The sequence below is a fragment of the Spinacia oleracea genome, chromosome 1 (genome assembly GCF_020520425.1).
Source record: "Spinacia oleracea cultivar Varoflay chromosome 1, BTI_SOV_V1, whole genome shotgun sequence".
In the NCBI taxonomy this organism is placed as follows: domain Eukaryota; kingdom Viridiplantae; phylum Streptophyta; class Magnoliopsida; order Caryophyllales; family Amaranthaceae; genus Spinacia; species Spinacia oleracea.
In genome coordinates, this window is record NC_079487.1 from 128,253,735 (window position 1) to 128,273,237 (window position 19,503).

The 19,503-nt window shown below is 35.3% G+C and overlaps 1 protein-coding gene and 1 pseudogene across 1 annotated transcript; both read left to right on the forward strand.

The window, feature by feature from the left end:
* The first annotated feature begins 2,472 nt into the window (after nt 1-2,472).
* LOC110803047 (phosphoinositide phospholipase C 4) lies at nt 2,473-7,006 on the forward strand. The gene is made up of 9 exons (XM_022008508.2): nt 2,473-2,921; nt 3,335-3,531; nt 3,745-3,880; nt 4,305-4,505; nt 4,609-4,841; nt 5,064-5,181; nt 5,318-5,467; nt 5,629-5,715; nt 6,300-7,006. The coding sequence occupies exons 1-9, from the start codon at nt 2,601-2,603 to the stop codon at nt 6,591-6,593; spliced, it is 1,737 nt and encodes a 578-aa protein (XP_021864200.1). The 5' UTR covers nt 2,473-2,600; the 3' UTR covers nt 6,594-7,006.
* A 67-nt stretch (nt 7,007-7,073) lies between these two features.
* LOC110803022 (nucleolar complex-associated protein 2-like) lies at nt 7,074-18,513 on the forward strand (annotated as a pseudogene).
* Nucleotides 18,514-19,503: the final 990 nt, after the last annotated feature.

Genomic DNA, 19,503 nt, shown 5'->3' on the forward strand with positions numbered 1-19,503 from the left:
AATGACTAATGGGCTAACTTTATCCTGGAAATATGACAGGCTTGGGCCTTGGGCCTGTAAAAAGTGATATTTGGTACAAATTGGGCCTCCTGTCAAGAACTTTGTACAAGTACTAGATTCGGATTAATAGTGATTATCATCTCTATTCATAAAAATAATATAAAAATAAGTGATAGCTCTCTATGGTTCAATTTGTGTATTACCTTATCTTATCTGAGCTTGTTTAAACTTATTTATCTGAAATTAATCTTAGGCCTTGTTCGGCAAAATTGGTGGTGGCGGGTAGCGGTTAGCTGTTAGAGTAGCGAGTAGCGGTGAATAGTAGCGGGTAACGGTTAGCTGTCAAAGTAGCGGGTAACTAATATGAGTGTTCGGTAAAAGTAGCGGTTGATATTATAAAATAAAAACAAAAGCTAAAATATTATTTAAAATTTTATTATAAATTTGTCAAACGCTACCCGCTACCTTAAACGCTACTAATTTTAACGTTTGAGAAAAGTTGCCCAACCGCTACCTCAATCGCTAACCGCTACCTAAATCGCTACTTTACCAAACACTTACAAATTTTACAAGTAGCGTTTTGACTAGGTCAAAACGCTACCCGCTACCTCAAACGCTACTGCCGAACACGCCCTTAATTTTATTTGCGAAATTTTAAGAAAATAATTTATTTTTATTTGAACTTATTGTAATAAATGACTTTTTTTTGTTATTTTGGGGTTATTATTCAAATGCCAGCTTTTGAAATCTTCAACTGATGGTGTTTTCTACGTGATTAATGAAGAAGGTTGTTATTGGTCTATTGGACAAATAAAAAATTCATATTAATAATAAAAAAAACAAATTGACGTACGCCTTCTCTGAGACTCTTTAACGGGTCTTTCTTAAGGTTTTTTTTTTATATTATACTTCGTTTATGCAGCCCAAATCAACTTTAATGAGGTCAGGTCATTATTGTCAATTGGTGGATTAGGTTCAGGTAGACCTTGTTTATACCACATCATTGTACGGAGTACTCCCTCCGTCCCGGAATACTTGACCCGATTTGACCGGTACAGAGTTTAAGGGACTTGAATTGACTTATTTAATTTAATAGGTAGTAGTTGATAGTGGGGTATTATTTTAATGTAGTTAGTGGAAAATGTGTAAAGAGGTGGGTTGGGGGAGAGTATGGGTTGAATTTTTAATTATTTTTTGTATGGAGTAGGGGGTAGGAGGGTTAATAGGGGTGGAGTGAGAAATAATATAATATTGTTAGAATATTTCCATTTTTAGAAACAGGTCAAGTATTAAGGGGCGGCCCGATAAGGAAAACAGGTCAAGTATTCCGGGACGGAGGGAGTAACATTTATACGAGTACTTTATTGGTTTTTCTTCTTTGTTTTTCCCTCTTTCAACACATCTAAGGTTTTAGCACGATTTTTACTTTTACAAATTCTTATTTAAAGGAGGACAATGTATTATTAAGAGATGTGTATAAAGTTAATAGTTAATGTGATTGGGTCAAAATTAATAATACGATGGACACTTTGGTGAAATTCGCATGTTAAAATAAAATGATTTATAATGTGAATAACTTATTGAAATTTGTATTACGCACAAGAGGAAGAACTTTCACTTAGTTAAGCAGGAAGAACTAAAAAAATAAATTAAAATTTGGTTCATTTTCCTTTGTTACATGTTTAAAATAACTTGTCCATCCATTTAGTTAGTGAATATATGTACCATATTACTCTGTTAAATAGTATGGATTCTACGCTTAATTATTTAATTTTCCCTCTCGTGAAAATCTAGGTTTGGCCTATAAACAAATAATTTGAAACTAAGTAAATAGGACCAATCGTCAAATATTAAAACCAAATACTGATACTCAACGAGGTGAATTATATTGAAATGTTCTTCTCCCGCGTTCTTCGCATGACAACTTGGCAAACTAACCAACCAACTCATGTTCCCATTTGCTTGCGTTAACTCCATCGCCCGACCAACTAACCAAAAGTTACAGCTTCAAACAATTTAATTTTCATTTTCTTGTAAAAGACCGTCTGATTGATAGTTATTCCACACACTCACCTTCTACGAAGTATTTTTTTTCTGTTTCTTATTAGTTTACACAATTTGATTTTGATACTGTTTACACAAGCTACTTTCAATTTCTTTGTGATTTATATTTAGGAAAAAAAACACAGTAGTGTGAGATTTTATGAGATCAACGAATTATTTTTTACATATCAACTTTTTATAAATTATTTTTATCTGTAATTGAATATATAATGTTTGAAATCACATTGGAAAAACATGTCATAAAATGTCATACGATTTAATAGAAGACGGATTGATTTTTTTATTTATTCGAGGCTAAAATATGACCATTTTATTCATTTACCATCATGGTGGTTTCGTCATGCTTCACGCAATTAAATAAATCAAAATTCCGCGCATATGTTTTTCCAAGTAACATCAGCTGAGATACAGATCTACTAACTTCCCATTGACTATATTATTGGAATTTGGAAGCACATATATAAACACCCTCCTTTTTCCTTCCCTTTAACTCCACACTAATTAAAGATAGATCAATATAATCAAGATCATCATATATGGGGAGCTACAGAGTATGTTTGTGCTTCACAAGGCGGTTCGGGTTAATAGACCTCGAACCGCCTTCGGAAGCACGTGAGCTTTTCAAGATGTATACAAGTGGTGGGGCCTACATGTCGCCGGAGCAGCTCCTGCGCCTCCTTGTGGAGGCACAAGGGTGGCCGGAGACGACGACGACGATCGCCGATGCCGTGAAGATAGTGGAAGATGTATTGAATCAGCGACACCACATTGCTAAGTTTACTAGGAACTCTCTAACATTTGAGGATTTCTTCTACTATCTCTTCTCCGTTGACCTCAACCCCCCTTTCAAGACTCAAGTAAGTTTACTACTGGAGTAATATTTTATTTTATTTAATTTTATTCTTAATTTATTTGAGATTTTGGAATAATTAGTGGTGGCAGGTTGTGCTTTACTAAAGTGTTACTCCCTTATGTTATTATACTCTATAGTACAATCATCTTCATTAATATAATCACTATTTTAATTAAGAAAAACATAGCTAGTGCCACTTAATTGCATATAATTGGTATAAGAAGTATGTACTTTCTTTGTCCTAAAATAATAGTAAATCGTTTCATTAGCGTTATATACTTGGCAAATGGCAAATGTATTATGGAAATTTGATCACTTTCTATTTTAAGCAAGGGATTATATATATAACAAATATGTTAGAAATAGGGGAATTGAATGTAATTTGCACTAATATAGTAATATGTGTTGTATATGTAGATTAATCAAGATATGAGTGCTCCATTGTCACATTACTTCATATACACCGGTCATAATTCCTATCTCACGGGGAATCAATTAACAAGTGATTGTAGTGATAAACTCATAATTAAGGCCTTAAAGCAAGGCGTTCGAGTTATTGAGCTTGATTTGTGGTCTAATTCCAACAAAGATGGCATCAATGTTCTTCATGGCAGGTTATTTTCTTTTTCTTTTCTCCCTCAACTTAATTTAATTACGTATTTACACTTGTTACTTTCATCCAATTCACATAAGTCTGTGGCATGTCCGTCATTAAATTGATACGAGCTAGGATTGTCCGATTATATTTTATAGAGTCTTTCAATTAAAACGCATCATTGGTCTCACACACGTTCCTCTTTTCCTTTGTCTTTTTATACGGGATAAAGAACCCTTACGACTCCAGTGGACCTCTTAACATGTCTCCAAGCGATAAGAGATCATGCATTTGACTCATCTGAATATCCAGTTATCATAACACTTGAAGATCACCTGAAACCTAAACTTCAAGCCAAAGCTGCTCAGGTTAGTTAACATTTCTTTAATTTGGTACCTTTTTTAATAATTTAATTATTTATTTTCCTGTCAAATTATTATGTTTATGAGTATGTTTGTTATGAGACCACCATATGCATTAGACAGCCGATGTTAGCATTAAAAAAGATAATTATTTGACTAAGAGTTATAACTAGCTTTTTGATTAAAAAGCATAATTATTTAATGGGATACTATAACTATTTGATCACATTGAGTAACTATATAATTATCTAATTGGATACTATAACTATTTGATCACATTGAGTAACTATATAATTATTTAATTGGATACTATAACTATTTGATCACATTAAGTAACTATTTGGAGAAGTTGGCCTTATACATACATAAAACCGTCTTATATAAGTTTTTGTACATGTTAATTTAAGTTTATTTACTTGCACATTTATAGATGATCACACAAACATTTGGGGAATTGTTATACTACCCTCCCTCGAATTACCTCGAAGAATTTCCTTCCCCGGAAACATTGAAGCATAAGATACTCATTTCAACGAAGCCACCAAAAGAATGTCGTCAAGCTGAAACAGATATGGTTAACGTTAGTAGTAATTCTTCAGAAAGAGATCTTGAACATCCATCACAGCGTAAGGTGCTTTGCTAGCTAATTAATTAAAAACGGATTTTTATTATAATTATCGCATGTAATTAGTCCATTAATTATTTGTTTAACTAATACGAGTTGTGTGTTGCAGATTGACGTGCCTGCGAATGGATATGTACAAATGAACGGAAATGATTATAGTGGCCAATTAGATAAATCGCAGCGTTTTGAACCACCCGCATACAAGTCTTTAATTGCAATTCCTCAGAGAAAATGCAAGTTGGAGGAGGCAACTAATACTGATCCTGGTTATGCTGTACGCATCAGTTTGAGTGAACAAAAACTCGAAAAAGCAGTTGATTCCCGTGGAAAGGATCTTGTAAGGTAACTTTCTACGCACTTTCTCTTACTCGTCTTTTTTTTTTCCCCCTTACGTACATCCACCCATTTTTTAAAAATAGATTTCTCTTAGTTTAACCATATATATTTTATTATTTTCAATAACTCACATTTTTACACATTTTTTCTTCGATTGATTTTTACTGAAAGGTACTTTATTAATACTGATAATACGTACATTAATTCAGTTAACTTATGTTCAATTAGGTTTACGGGAAAGAATATGCTAAGAATTTATCCAAAGGGGACTCGATTTAACTCATCGAACTATGATCCATTTGTTGGTTGGATGCATGGAGCTCAAATGGTTGCGTTTAACATGCAGGTATCGACCACCTTCTCGATCTTTTTCCTAAGTACCACGATAATCAAAGTAGATTACCATAATACGCCATTATAATTAATCTTGAAATATATATGTAAACATTTGTGTTAATTGTTATGTTACGTTCTTAATGCAGGGGTATGGGAAAATGTTGTGGCAAATGCACGGGATGTTTAGAGCCAATGGAGGGTGTGGTTATGTGAAAAAACCCGATTTCTTAATAAATGCCATTGGTAATCAAGTCTTTGATCCAAAAGAAAAATTGCCCATCAAGACCAAATTAATGGTAAGTTTTTGAGGATGACGTTATCCTACTTAATAGAATATCAGGTGATCGAGATAGAGTTATACTTCGTATGTGTTACTTCGTTTTAGTGGTTTTCTTCAATTCGATTAAAAACCAACCTAAACCATAAGCTAAATCGGCTGATCGGGCAATGGAAACAGGTGAAAATTTACATGGGAGATGGTTGGAGAATGGACTTCAAGAAAACTCATTTTGATAGATATTCGCCACCGGATTTTTACACCAAAGTGAGTCACTTGTTAGTTGCTACTTAATTGAGATCTTTTACCAAATTGGCTACTTTTACAATTTTATTTACCAAAATAACTACTTTTACAATTTTATTTATCAAAATAGTAGCTACTCAATGTTTATGTTTGCACGGTACTTTATTCTAAATTATTCTTTAGTCTGTAGTTTATGTTTTGGGTTGATTTTATTTGAATATACTTTGTGGCTAGTAGCAAAAATTAGTCGTTTTTTAGTGTAAAATAAAAAAGAAAAAAAGAACACAAAAAAACCGGTTTACTATTAAAAAAAACCCAAATCGGTTCACTACTAAAAAAAACTAAAACCGGTTCTTTGTTTTTTTTGTTTTTTTTTTTTCCTCCTCAAAGTCAAAATAGTCGTTTTGGTAAATAAATAGTAGCTAGTTTGGGAAATAGAATTCAAAAGTAGCTATTTTAGTAAATAAAATTGTAAAAGTAGTCATTTTGGTAAAAGATCCACTTAATTGCTAGTATATACATACGATGTTCATTAATTCCTCCAACAAGTGTACGTTTATAGAATTATTAACTCGATTGATTGATCTTATGTTTACGGCATGCAGGTTGGTATAGCCGGAGTTCCAGCAGACGAGACAATGCAAATGACGGCGATTAAGGAAGATCAATGGATTCCGATTTGGAATGAAGAATTCACGTTTCCACTTAGTGTCCCTGAATTAGCATTGTTAAGAGTTGAAGTTCACGAGCATGATAATGATAAAAAAGATGATTTTGGAGGCCAAACGTGTTTGCCTGTTTCAGAATTAAGACCCGGAATCCATGCAATTCCATTGTATAGTCGTAAGGGAGATAAATTTAATTCGGTCAAACTTCTAATGCGATTTCAATTTCTATAATTCTTGTTTAATGTACGTTAAGGCTTCGATTGTTGTAAATTTCCAAATAATGCAAGGAAAAAAAAACGCATGAATGTTTTATAAAGTAGCATGTTGGTTTACACCTCCGACAGACTCCAGCTCTAAGCAACACACTGCATGGTCATGCAACCAGCAATGTTGTGATCACCTGGGATGATTCTAGAATACTCAACAAACACTCCTACATTCACGGCAGTTTGTTAGAGAATTAGTTATTTGATTCTTCATGTAATGATCAGCTTAGATAGCTTAGGGGTACAAGCCAATGATTCTGATTGGCTCTTAGTATTTAGCTTGCTACCTATTGGTTAGAACACATCATCTAATCGGTTGTATATATAGCTATGTCTGTTGTAATAACATTATCAATTCAATACAATTCAATTGCTTTCTCTTCAAGTCTCTCTTTCTCTCTCAATGCTTTAGCATTCTCTCAACTGAATTTCATGTTGAGAACAAATGGAAGAAACCTATGCTAGTGAGAAATCAGCTCAAGAAGAAACATGCCTTGCTCATGCCACATTCACTGAGGAACAGTATAATCAATTGATGAAGTACCTCAATACTCACAAGGTTGCTAGCCAAGCTGATAATCATGGCTCTAGCTCTCTTGGTCTAGCAACCAGCTCTCAAGCAGTAAGGGAACGAGGCTTCAAACCTTGTTGAGATGACTACAAAAGTTTTTTTAAATATATATATATATATATATATATATATATATATATATATATATATATATATATATATATATATATATATATATATATATATATATATATATATATATATATATATATATATATATATATATATATATATATATATATATATATATATATGTGTGTGTGTGTGTGTGTGTGTGTGTTTGAAGGAAATATGTCCTTCACCGAGGTGCATTTAGTCTAATACAAAGGTTCAGATTAATTGCGAACAATTAATTCAGTGAGATCAAGTGATCGGAACAGCTAGCTGGAGCAATGCTTCCGATCAGTGAGTTCTAATGAACATTGAGCTCACAACTTACTCTTGACTGAACCTACAAGGTCACACCAATGGCATGTAACAGATCACCGGATTAAATGAATCGGAAATTCATTTAATAGCTTTTCGGGAATTAGTTTTCGAAAACGTACTATACGATACGACCTTGCATCAGAATCGTATATCGTATCGCGAATATTCGTAAGCTGGGCAAAACGAATAATCGTATCGTACGACGGTGATTCGGCGGATACGATGCGATAAATAATAGCCGTAAAGCATTAGTCGCGAATACGAAGAGCATCGGAGCTGCCGGCCCGTCGAGCCAAGCGCGCAAGCGCGCAAGGCCCAACGAGCTAGCGAGCAAACGAGCAAGCCAGCCCGTGGGGCGTGGCAGCGCACGCACTAACACACAGCAGCACAGCAGCAAGGCAGCGAGGCCCATGGCCCATGCTGCACGGCTGCGCGATGTGGGCTTCGGCCTGTAGTGTGGGCTGTGCGCGGGTGGGTGTCCGTGTGTGTGATGTGGCCGGTCAAGGCCTCTTGGTCTTGGCCGGTTACATCATTTTATATATATAATTAGGCTAATTATATTTTTACACACAACACAGTACACACATCAGTTTTCCAAGAAACCCTAAACCTAATTCTAAACATTACGTTCTTCTGTTCATCCCGAAAAGTAAAAACTCTTGATTGATTGTCTTAGCTACGATTGTCAAGACGGATCTGAACGTGTCAGTGAACCAAGTAGAGGAACGACAAGTGGAGTTCTAAGTTCATGTTTGTTGACAGATTACTCGGAAAAACACGCTTCAAATGTAAGTTTGCTTAATCTGTGCTTTATACATGTTTCCTAGCTTTGAGGATTATTCCGCACATGTTATGTATGTTTAATTGTATTCCCCTACAGTGGTATCACGAGCCTTATGTATTAAAAGCATATTTTAGCATGATTTTAATGTTTTTGCTGTTGTCGAATTTTTGGGAATTTTTTGTTGATTTTTCGGATCTTTTTTATGAATTATTGGATTAATTGCGTAATAAGTTCTGAAATCAAAAAGATTCGGTTTTTCGACTTTTCTGACCCTTATCTGATTGAAAATGACTTCTAAGATCAACTCATGAGAACAGAATTGCAAAAACAGGCCTTGAAGTTGTGTTTTTTGGGCGTTTTTGTTAATTTTCGAATTAAAATTAATAATGTCGGAAAGTTTTTCAATTAATTGGTCGACCTAAACAACTCGTAATTTATTGAAATTTTGACACAATGTTGCTGGGTATAATCTTGATCTTTGGTAAAACTTTCATACGTTTCCGATAAGTACAAACCCTAATTTATCTTACCCCAAATTCGTAGATTTTAGATCGCTAATTGATTTTTTAAATAATTTAGATCTAATAATTCAATTAATTGGGAAAGGGAATATAATTTCATGGTCAGTGGCTAATTTTGAAAATTATTGGATTAAAATTTTGAATAGTTTCTTTAATTTTAATCGACACTTAAACCAAATTATTAAAAATCTGAAATTTAAATGTTTAGAACGATTTAAAGTTTTAGATTTAATTATTTAAAAGTTCAAATTTTCAGTTGAAATCGTTCGTTCTTAAAATTTGAGTAATGTTAGCCTTGATTTAATATTTTACGAAATTAGATTGTCGTTAAATTAATTAAATCGTAAAAACCGTTGGTTTTCAGAATAAAAATCGTAACTTTTTATGAAAAATAACTTAAATGCAAACGTTCGTTAAATTATTATTTTTTTTAATTAAGTTGGTCCGTAGTACGAACCAAAGGCACGAGCACAAGGGTGGGTGGACGTGTGGCTCGTCGAGCCACGCGGGCTGCCGCATCCGTGCCGAGCCGCAGCGACGCAGGCAACAGCATGGGCGTTGCGTGCCGCGCGCGCTGGGCGAGGAAAGGGAAAGCAGGCAGGGACTTGCTTGCGATGGCTGCGAGCAAGCAAGGCACCTCGCCTTGCGTTGTGCAGCAATGAGCAGCGAAGAAGCACACAGGGGCAGCAGCAGCTGCGGGGACGTGGGCGCGGCTGCGGGGTGCGCGGGCATTGCTCGTGTGCCTCGTAGGCCACACCGTGCTATGTTGGGTTGGGCGCAAGCCTAGCCCGAGCATGCACACGAACAATTTTTTTTGTTTATTTCGTTGGGCTTAACTATGTTTGCATTAACTTGGGCTAACGGGATAATTAATAATTATTTTATTTACTTGGGCCGGGCCTCGAGTTTTAATTTAATATTTAATAATTAATTATCTAGAATAATTATTGGTTTGAGTGGGAGCCACTAAATAAAATTAAAATGAAATAATTATTTTAATTATTTTTCGTAGGTCGTATTATTTTAATTAAATTCAATTTTAATTAGAATAAAGTCTAAGGATTAATAATTTGGAAATTAATTAATCTTTTAGGACATGTTTATGTGAACGTGAATTTTAATTAATTCATGTAAATACTTGCATAATTAATTGAGCCATTCATTTTAGCATACGAATGGGTGAATGCATAGAATATATATATATATATATATATATATATATATATATATATATAGGGATCCCCCTCTAATGAGAAGAATGAGAAAAGCTAACAACCGTTAGATTTATGTAATCCGACGGCTCATATCATCCTTGCGCGTGTAATTAATGGCAAAAGGGTAAATATGTGGAAGTTTCAATGAAAAAAAACGTCTATCGCTGATTGGCTGGGCCTGGGCGTTGGTTCACATGCCTTTCTTCCCAAGTGACTAGTATGGCCATTTAGGATAGTTAAATACAGTCTGCGAACCGTTCTATCTTTGAATGTAAAGTTTTAAATATGGTCTGCGTACCATGTAATTTTGATGTAATTTATTATTTTCAAGTATTTCTAAGTTTAGAACTTTAAGTTAGCAATTGAACGAAGATTCAAGACGATGCCAAGCTAACAAGATGGTGATGAAGATTCACAGCCCAAGAGTGGCGCTGGGAGCGCGCGCGCGCGGAGTGCTCGGCCCACAGCGCTGCAGCCCACGAGTGGGCGTGCCAGCCTGCTGGCCTCGCTTGGGCCTGGCCTTGCGCTTTGCTTGGCTGGGCCTTGCGATGCTGGCGGGCTACTTTGCTACCTTGCACGCATGGGCTTGCTAGGCGCAGGCCTGGCTTCGTGCTGGGCCTTGCGTCTAGCAAGCTCGTCTGATGTTTATTTTGTACGACGCGCTTCCGATTAATTTTCCAATTCCGGAATTCATTTCCGATTCGAACAATATTTAATATTTCTGAGTCCGGAATTAATTTCCGTTTCGAACGAATATTTAATGTTTCCGATTCCGGAATTACTTTCCGATTCCGATAATATTTCGGATTCCGACAATATTTCCGTTTGCGGCAATATTTTCATTTCCGATAATATTTTCCGATACGTACCATGTTCCCGTTTCCGGCAACATCTACGACTTGGATAATATTTATATTTCCGATACGATCCATATTTACGTTTCCGGCAATATCATCGTTTCCGGAGTATTCATAATTTGCCTTTTGACGATTTCAGGTCCCACTGGAACCGAGATCCGTCGATTTCGAATATCCATAAATGGAGTATTTAATTCACTTAAATACTTGATCCGTTCACGTACTATTTGTGTGACCCTACGGGTTCAGTCAAGAGTAAGCTGTGGATTAATATTATTAATTCCACTTGAACTGAAGCGGCCTCTAGCTAGGCATACAGTTCACTTGATCTCACTGAATTATTAACTTGTATAATTAATTAATACCGAACCGCATTTATTAGACTTAGCATTGAATGCATACTTGGACCAAGGGAATTATTTCCTTCAGCGAGTGTGTGAGGGCTGGCTGTGCGCGGCACACTCGGCAAAAACAACAGCAACATGCGGCAACAACATCACGCAAGGGTGTTGTTGTGCGTGGGCGAGTGCGAAAGAAAGAGAGGAGAAAGTATGGCTGTGTGCGAGAGGCACGAGAGGGAGAGAGGGCGAGTGGTGCGGGAAGCTGTGTGCACGAAGGCACGGGGAAGCGGCGCGACACACGAGCAGTGTGCTCGATGTGTGCGGCGAGAGGGAGAGCCGGGCGAGAGGAGAGAAAAAAAAAGGAGAGAGAGATTTTTGAATTTTGTGAAGGGATCAAGTGAAGGGAGGGGTTATATCTATAGGTTCCTAATCCCTAGTGGGATTAGGTTAGGGTTTTTGCATTGGGCTTAGCAATTGAGTTTAATTAGGAATAAATGCTTAAAAGCTTTGTTGGGTTCACCAACTGAATTGGATTGGGCTCGGAATTTAATTTAAATAGTTTTGAAATACGACCCAATAAATTCCGAGACTTGAATAATAAAATAATAAGTTCGTTTAATTTATTTCGGAATTAAATAAAAATAATAAATATTGTATTTAAGTAAAACCATACTTAGATGCATATTAAATTCAATTTAAATTCTAAAAATCGTAAAAATACTTTATTAATACATTAAAATATATTTTATTAAATTCAGAAAAATATGAGGTATTACACCGAAGCAGCGTTAGAAACAACTGAAGCTAATTGTCTCCAGTCGATGCCCCATAAACGCTTGTTCTTAACACACCAGGCCAACATAAACCTCCTAATCACACATAGCTTAGCCGCAACGGTATACAAAATTATGTTAATGTTATTGTACAAATTATAAATATTATACTATTAAAAAAAACACGTGGTTATATTATTCCCTCTATCCTTATTTGTTTGCCCCATATGCAAAATTTGTTTTTGTTAAGGATTGGGCTAAAATTTAGCAAACATTGTTTCTTAATTTTTATGAGTGTATGTAAGTGGGATAAATGCCGTGGATTTAATACTATATAAGAAAATGAAGCAATCTCTAAGGGATGGACTAAATAGAATATGGAGCAAAAAATAAGGAAAGAGAGAGTACATACTTATACTAAGCGTATGTAATGATTTTGTTGAGATCACATGAATAACTAACTCGAGTTTTTTATAACTCAATTTTTCTATGAGTGCCTTATGCATAAAAATTTAAATATTAAGAAAAATATTTATATTTCAACTTGAATAGAGACCTATTTAACTTTCTATAATAGGTATAATTTAAAAAACACTTATTTATATATGATGATATAATAAGACAAAGATGTACGAAATTGACAAACCCGTGCATCGCACGGCAGGGGCGAAGCAACTAAGGGGCCAAAGTAGGCCATGGGCCCCCTCAAGTTGACAGCTGGACCAATTAAAATAGTTGTAGAAATATATTTTTTTGTTTTATATAACTTTGTGGCCCCCCTTCTGCAACAAAGAAAATGGTTGTGTGATGCATGTACTATTTTGTGGCAGTACTACATATTATGCCTATTACCTACTAGTCTACTAGGTACTACAATCACCTACTCGGTAGAAAGTTGCGATTAATTTATATTCACATGGGAGTACGAAACAGTGTACTTTTACCTTCATTCTTTTAATTTAATCTATTTCAATACCTTCATCTTTGGCCTTAGCGTCGTAATTTTCACAAGTAAATGCTTCCCTTGAAATAGATAGTATTTTATGTTTATCTCTTCTATTTTAATATGTTGTTGTTTGCCGTATACACCAATGATCTATCAATCTATCATCTACTAGCTCCATATATTTTTGTTTTGTTTGTTTATTACTCCATCTGGTAATGTTGTTTCTCTAATTATTTATTCTGTATTTCTCATCCATTAATGACGATTATTAGTAGCTAGTTAATTGAGAAAATAATTACCCCTAACTTACTAGAAAAGGTATATCTAAATTACATGTTTGTCGTGAATGAAAAAACTATAACCGAAAATTAAATTTGGCTCTATTTGAATTTATTCTTTAATGTTTCCTCTGCAACCTTTACTCGTAACGGTTGCACTTATTCACTATTTATTGCATTGACAAATGTGAAAATCAAATTATTGAAACAAAACGTACAAATCGGATGAAATATCATTGTTCACGTTCCAGAGAAATAAAAATACTATCAACTGGCCCCCCTCCACGACAACGTCTGGCTTCGCCCCTGTCGCACGGGGCTTTAAAGCTAGTTACATTGGTTAGCATGTTTGTGACAATTAAATTTTGGACCGGGCCTGCGTTGTGTATAGGGATGGCAACGGGTAGGATCTGGACCGGATCCTCTAGGATCCAGATCCAGACCCGTTTTTTAGGCAAGGATCCAGATCCTACCCGGATCCGCTGGGTAATTAAATTGAGGATCCAGATCCAGATCCGACGGATCCTACGGATTCGGGTCCAAAACGGATCCTAACTTATTTTTTCATCAAACGAAACTAATTTTCATTTTAACCTTAAAACATAGTTTAATAAAACTTCAATAACAAAGCTATTTTTCCATACAAGCATTTACTAAAATAAAATTTAACAAATCGAACATAAATAATACTAAAAGTTCAAAAACTTCAATAATACTACAAGTCTTAAGTCTTTACTTTTATATTTTTATATATTTTTTTTATAAAAACGGGTAAACGGATCTGGATCCGGGTAATGACTTAGGACCCGATCTAGATCCGTTTTTAAAACCAAGGATCCATATCCTACCCGGATCCGTCGGGTCCAAAAATTGAGGATCCAGATCCGTATCCACGGATCCGAGTCGGGTCCATTACCCACTGCCATCCCTAGTTGTGTAGTTGTGTGTCTCTTTCTCTCTCCTCAATTAAAAGCGCACTAATGGAACCCTGACTACTGTTTGACCTCCTCGTCGTGCTGACGTGCTCCATCAGCATTACTGTTCTTGTTTCAGTCTGATAAACCCTAAATTTGAGGGTTTAAGCTTATTTCTCCCTCTTCATTCTTGTTAGCTCTCTAAAAGTTCATATCTTTAGTGCCCATATCCCATATTTCTCTCAGGTATACTACTCAATCCATCTCTTTAATTACTAATTCGTCGAAATCAATTGTCACCCTTTTTTTGGGATATTAATCATCAATAAACAAGTTCCTGACAATTGTTTGAATTGTTTATTGCAGTTAATTGATTCGAAAATCACGGGTTCAAAGAAAAAAGGTAATTTCACCTTCCAATTCTATATACTCTTAGGATTTTTATCCAATTTCATTTATTCCCAATTAGTTAGTTTAGCTGATTATGATGTTTTTAAAGGTGGATTTTTTCTTTGATTTTGAATTGCAGTAAAGAAATCAAATAATGTTGTATCTGATTAAGTGGGGGATAAGACGGAAGCCAAAGAACATAAGAAAGAGTTGGAAAGTCTTAAGGAATCCGTTAGACCTTTTACTATTCTTTTTTCTTTCTTTAAACATGATGCATTGGGGGGGGGGGGGTTAGAGGTTAATTATTGATCATTAATTTTGGTGCAGCAACCGGAATTTTATGAGTATTTGAAAGAGGTGGACAAGGAGCTCCTAGAGTTTGATGATGAAGGCAATGATGTGAGTTTTACTGTCTGTTGGATATATTAGCTTGTATTTCATGAATGGTTGTAGTTATTCAAGTATTGTCTTTGGGTAGGATGATGATGATGATGCTGAAATTGACAGGGAGGATGATCAAATTGATGGAGATGGTGATGAAATTGATGAGGGCGATGACGCCGGGATTGAAGATGAGGAGGATTTGATAGTGATGTTGAGGAGGCGGTTGTTAGGTCAAAAATGGAAGAAAGCTCGGGTAGAATTATTATCACTATGGAAATGGTTGAATCCTGGTGTAAGGGTATACAGGAAAATGAGAAAATAGCTACTGTACGCTCTCTGCTGAAAGCCTATAGGGTAGCTTGTCATCTTGAAGTGATGAAAAATCCTCAGAAAAGTTAACTACCATGTCTAAAGTTATGGTAGAAACTTTGACTAATATCGATGGGATTCTTTGCAATTTGATGAATTTTCCTGCTTATGGAGGAAAGAAAGAGAAGTTAATTGCGGTAAAGAACACAAAAAGTTGGAAGAAGTATCAGCATTTGGTGAAGTCATATCTAGGAAATTCGTTGCATGCTTTGAACCAAATGACAGATGCAAAGGACATCTCATTTACTTTGAAGCACTTAACTAAATCATCCTTGTTCTTGGCTGCTTTCCCAGCATTTCTGAGGAAGTATATTAAGGTATGCATGCCCCAATTCTTTCATCATTTTCCTTGTTGCTTTTACAGTAAATTTTCCTTATCAGAAACCACTCTTGCATTGTTTCTCTTGACAAGTTTATGTATGACGATGCAAATTACAACTCTGCTGCTTATCATGATGAAGCATGCTTATTTTGCTTAATATAGAGTACTCTTCTAAATGTTGTGATCATTTCCTTATCATGTGATTGAACTATTTCTTTACTTAACAAGTTAACATAGTAAGATTTACATTCTTCTATTGATTGCTCAATGACAAATGAATTTGTGAATGCGATCTTTGTGATTTTTGTCACGTTGTTCTGCACTTTTTGGGTACTGGAAGCCGAGACCTTTCATTTGCAGCATTTTGATTCCTAAGAACTCTATGTGTCCAACTTGGCATTGATTGTTTGGATGACTGCTTTAAAGGGCTGTACAAAGATTATGTCATGAACTGCCAGTTTGTAAATGCATTTTGTGCAAAATCACTCTTGATTTGGAAGTATTTGTTTTGGTTATACATGCCTCATTATTTGCGAATAGACTTTTATACTACTCGTCTTTTTTGAACATTGTTCGAAGCATTTGGTCCTGTGAATCTGAGATGGATGCTTACACTTCTGTTACTTCTGCTGTCAATTTTTTGTAGGAATCTTTCAGGAAGGTTTATGAGTGAAAGTTTATCAATTGTATTGAGCTTTGGACTGTAGCAATCCGTAAATATGGTCTGGAACCTGACTTTCAACCCCTTGCTTATCCATTGACTCAAATAATTTCTGGAGTAGCCCGTTTAGTTCCAACTGCTCGTTACTTTCCTCTTCGAATGCGTTGTTTTAGAATGCTCAACTGTATTGCTGCTGCAACCGACACTTTCATACCAGTTTCCATGCTGCTTTTGGATATGTTAGAGATGAAAGAACTGAACTGTCCACCTAGCGGAGGTGTTAGCAAAGCTGTTGACTTGCGGACAATACTCAAGGTACAATTTTCTCTTCTTGGGTGCTCCAAGCGTGTGATCATTTTTTCCTCTCTCTTAACACGTGACTCCCTTTTATAGGTCAGCAAACAAGCACTTTAGACTCGGTCATTTTCAGGAAGCATGTGTGTCTTCTGTGATTGACGAATTGGGTGAACATTTGGCTCAACGGAGCTATTCTGTTGCTTTCTTCGAATTATCTTTTATACCCGCTGTTAGATTGCGTAATTTTTGCAAATGCACCAAAGTTGAGAGGTGCCGTAAAGACATGAAAGAACTTAATCGACAGGTATTATGTTTGTGATGAATAGTAATTGTACCTCCATAAACAGAACTCAGAACACAATATATGGCATCATACAACATTTATTTGTTTCTTCTTTTCTGTTTCTTTCCTTTTCCTTTTATCCCTTGCTTATACTGATGATGTGCAAACTGATAACTGTAATGCCTGCAGATTGAGGCCAACTCAGAATTTACAAACAAAAAACGTGCAACAATCTCTTTCTTGCCAAGTGAACCAGCTATATCGTCTTTCCTCGAGGTTTGCTATTGATATGTATTCTTTATCTGTCAGTAGCCAAATTCATGCATACATCAAATGTAATCTACAGTATTATTTTTTCCCTTGGGACACCGTGTTTAAGGGAAGTGTAAAGTCTATTAAGGGATGCAGGGTTATTTGATTTGTATTGTTTCCCTTTCCGTTTCTACCATGAGTTACCCATGTAATATAAACAAATTTCATGGTTATTTTATTTTAGGAAGAGAAGCAGTCTGGTGGTTACCCCTTGTCGAAGTATGTTGCTACATTACGCCAAAAAGCTCAACAGAAGAATGTCTCTGTATCAGAATCCAGGTTCACTACTGTGCTTTTTATATACATTTGTGGATATATTATGTTTATCCTGTAAAAACCACTAATTTTTGTCATATCATCCAGTGTCCTTTACGGTGCGGAGCCACCCATTTCTGATAAAATGCTAGCAGAAAGTGATGATGAAGAAAGTGATGATGAAGATGAAGGAGACAAAGGTGAAGCAGTCTTCAATTCCTTCTGGACACAACAGAAAGAAACTAGGTGTGACATTGTCGAGTTTAGTATTACGGAGTACATGCCACGTTTTACAGGAATCTACAGCTTTTTAGGTTGAATATAGTAAGCCTTTGGTTTACTACTTTATGATCATATGTAACTTGTTTGCAATTGCAGGGATAAGCCTCCTCCAGAGGATGAAAAAACGCAGAAAAGCAAGAAGAAATCAAGGAGCTCGCAAAAGGATGCAATAGATGAAGATATTGTAGAGTATTTGGTGTTAAGTTCATACGAATATGACGAACCCATGGATGACTCTCCTCCGCTGGAAGAAACTGTTAAAACAGAAATAGGGATCTCGAAAAGACGGAACAAGCGAAAGCCTACTATAGAAGAGAAATGGTTCAATGAAGAATGAAAGGGTAAGCAAGAAGGGGGGAAAGAAGAGAAAGCGAAGTCACTAACCATATGCAGAGGTGGATGGAGCATATTACATATCATTTGGAAATTTGGATTTTTTTGGGAGACTTACATATCAATTGCAGGAATATGCAGACTTGATTTTTTTGGGAGACTTGAGGGATGTTAAGCATGTTAGCTTATTCTTTTATACTATATAAACCCAATTAAACCTATTTTCTTATTTGGTAGTGAGATAAACACAAAATATAAGAGAGTTAGAGAGAGAAAGTAGATCTAAACTCATTGTCACACCACTCCTACTTGTAATACCTTCCCAGGTTGAAGTGATTAATACAAGAATTAATTCACCTTATAAGTTAACCATAATAAATCTTGGTATTCTTATTTTGATATATATTGTTTTTCATTTTTGTCCAAGAAAACTACAAATCAAAATTCTCATTTTATGCAGCAGTGATTGCAGGTCTATTTGGATATTGAGTTTATCTAGCTAGTTAATTATATTTGGTCTTACCTTCAAATAATAGAAATATTTTTCATGTAATTTGTCATGATTTTTTTTGTGATTGTGATATGTTTTGGCGTGAGCTTTCCTCTCCTTGTGCGATGGAGAAACTTACAACTGTGTTGAGAATATGAGAAGCCGTGTAAAGACCTACTAAAGCTGATCGAGTTTCTGCTAAGAAGTGCAGTCGTCTTAGACAAAATGGTTATTATCTGCAATAAGAAGGATAAGTTGTTTTCAATATAGGGGCAAGAATTCATTTTTCCAGTTATTAAGCTTCCCAAGGGCCTCAAGAAATACCTTATGTTTCGGGGTTAGGATCTCTGTCGTGGATTGTTTTTTATTTTGTAATAAATTAATTCTTTCATCTCATCCCATTACATGTAAATATCGAGCAACATGTAAATTTGTAATAAGTGACGACGTCGACGACAATGACGTTGCAACTTGTGCTGCTTATAATGAGATTAATGATTCTGGAAACTTAGAAACTGATTTTGGTGATGGTCATGGTGATGATTATGATGATGTCAATTTCATGGGAACATGAACATCGAGGCATAAGTGATTTTGCCGATGACACCCCAACACTTAATCACATCATCTTTTTACTATAATAAATAATTCATTCAGTAACCCACTTTATTTTTTAATAAATTCAACTCACACTTCTAAAACTATGTATCAGTCAAAGTATATCTCTTTTAAAATACGGAGGGAGTACTAAGAAAAGTAATAAAATATAAACATTTTAAAGAGATAAATTAATTTTATACCATATTAGTGATTTTGAAAAAATAATTTTTAATAAAATGAAAAATTTTGTCACTGAAAAAATAGATACT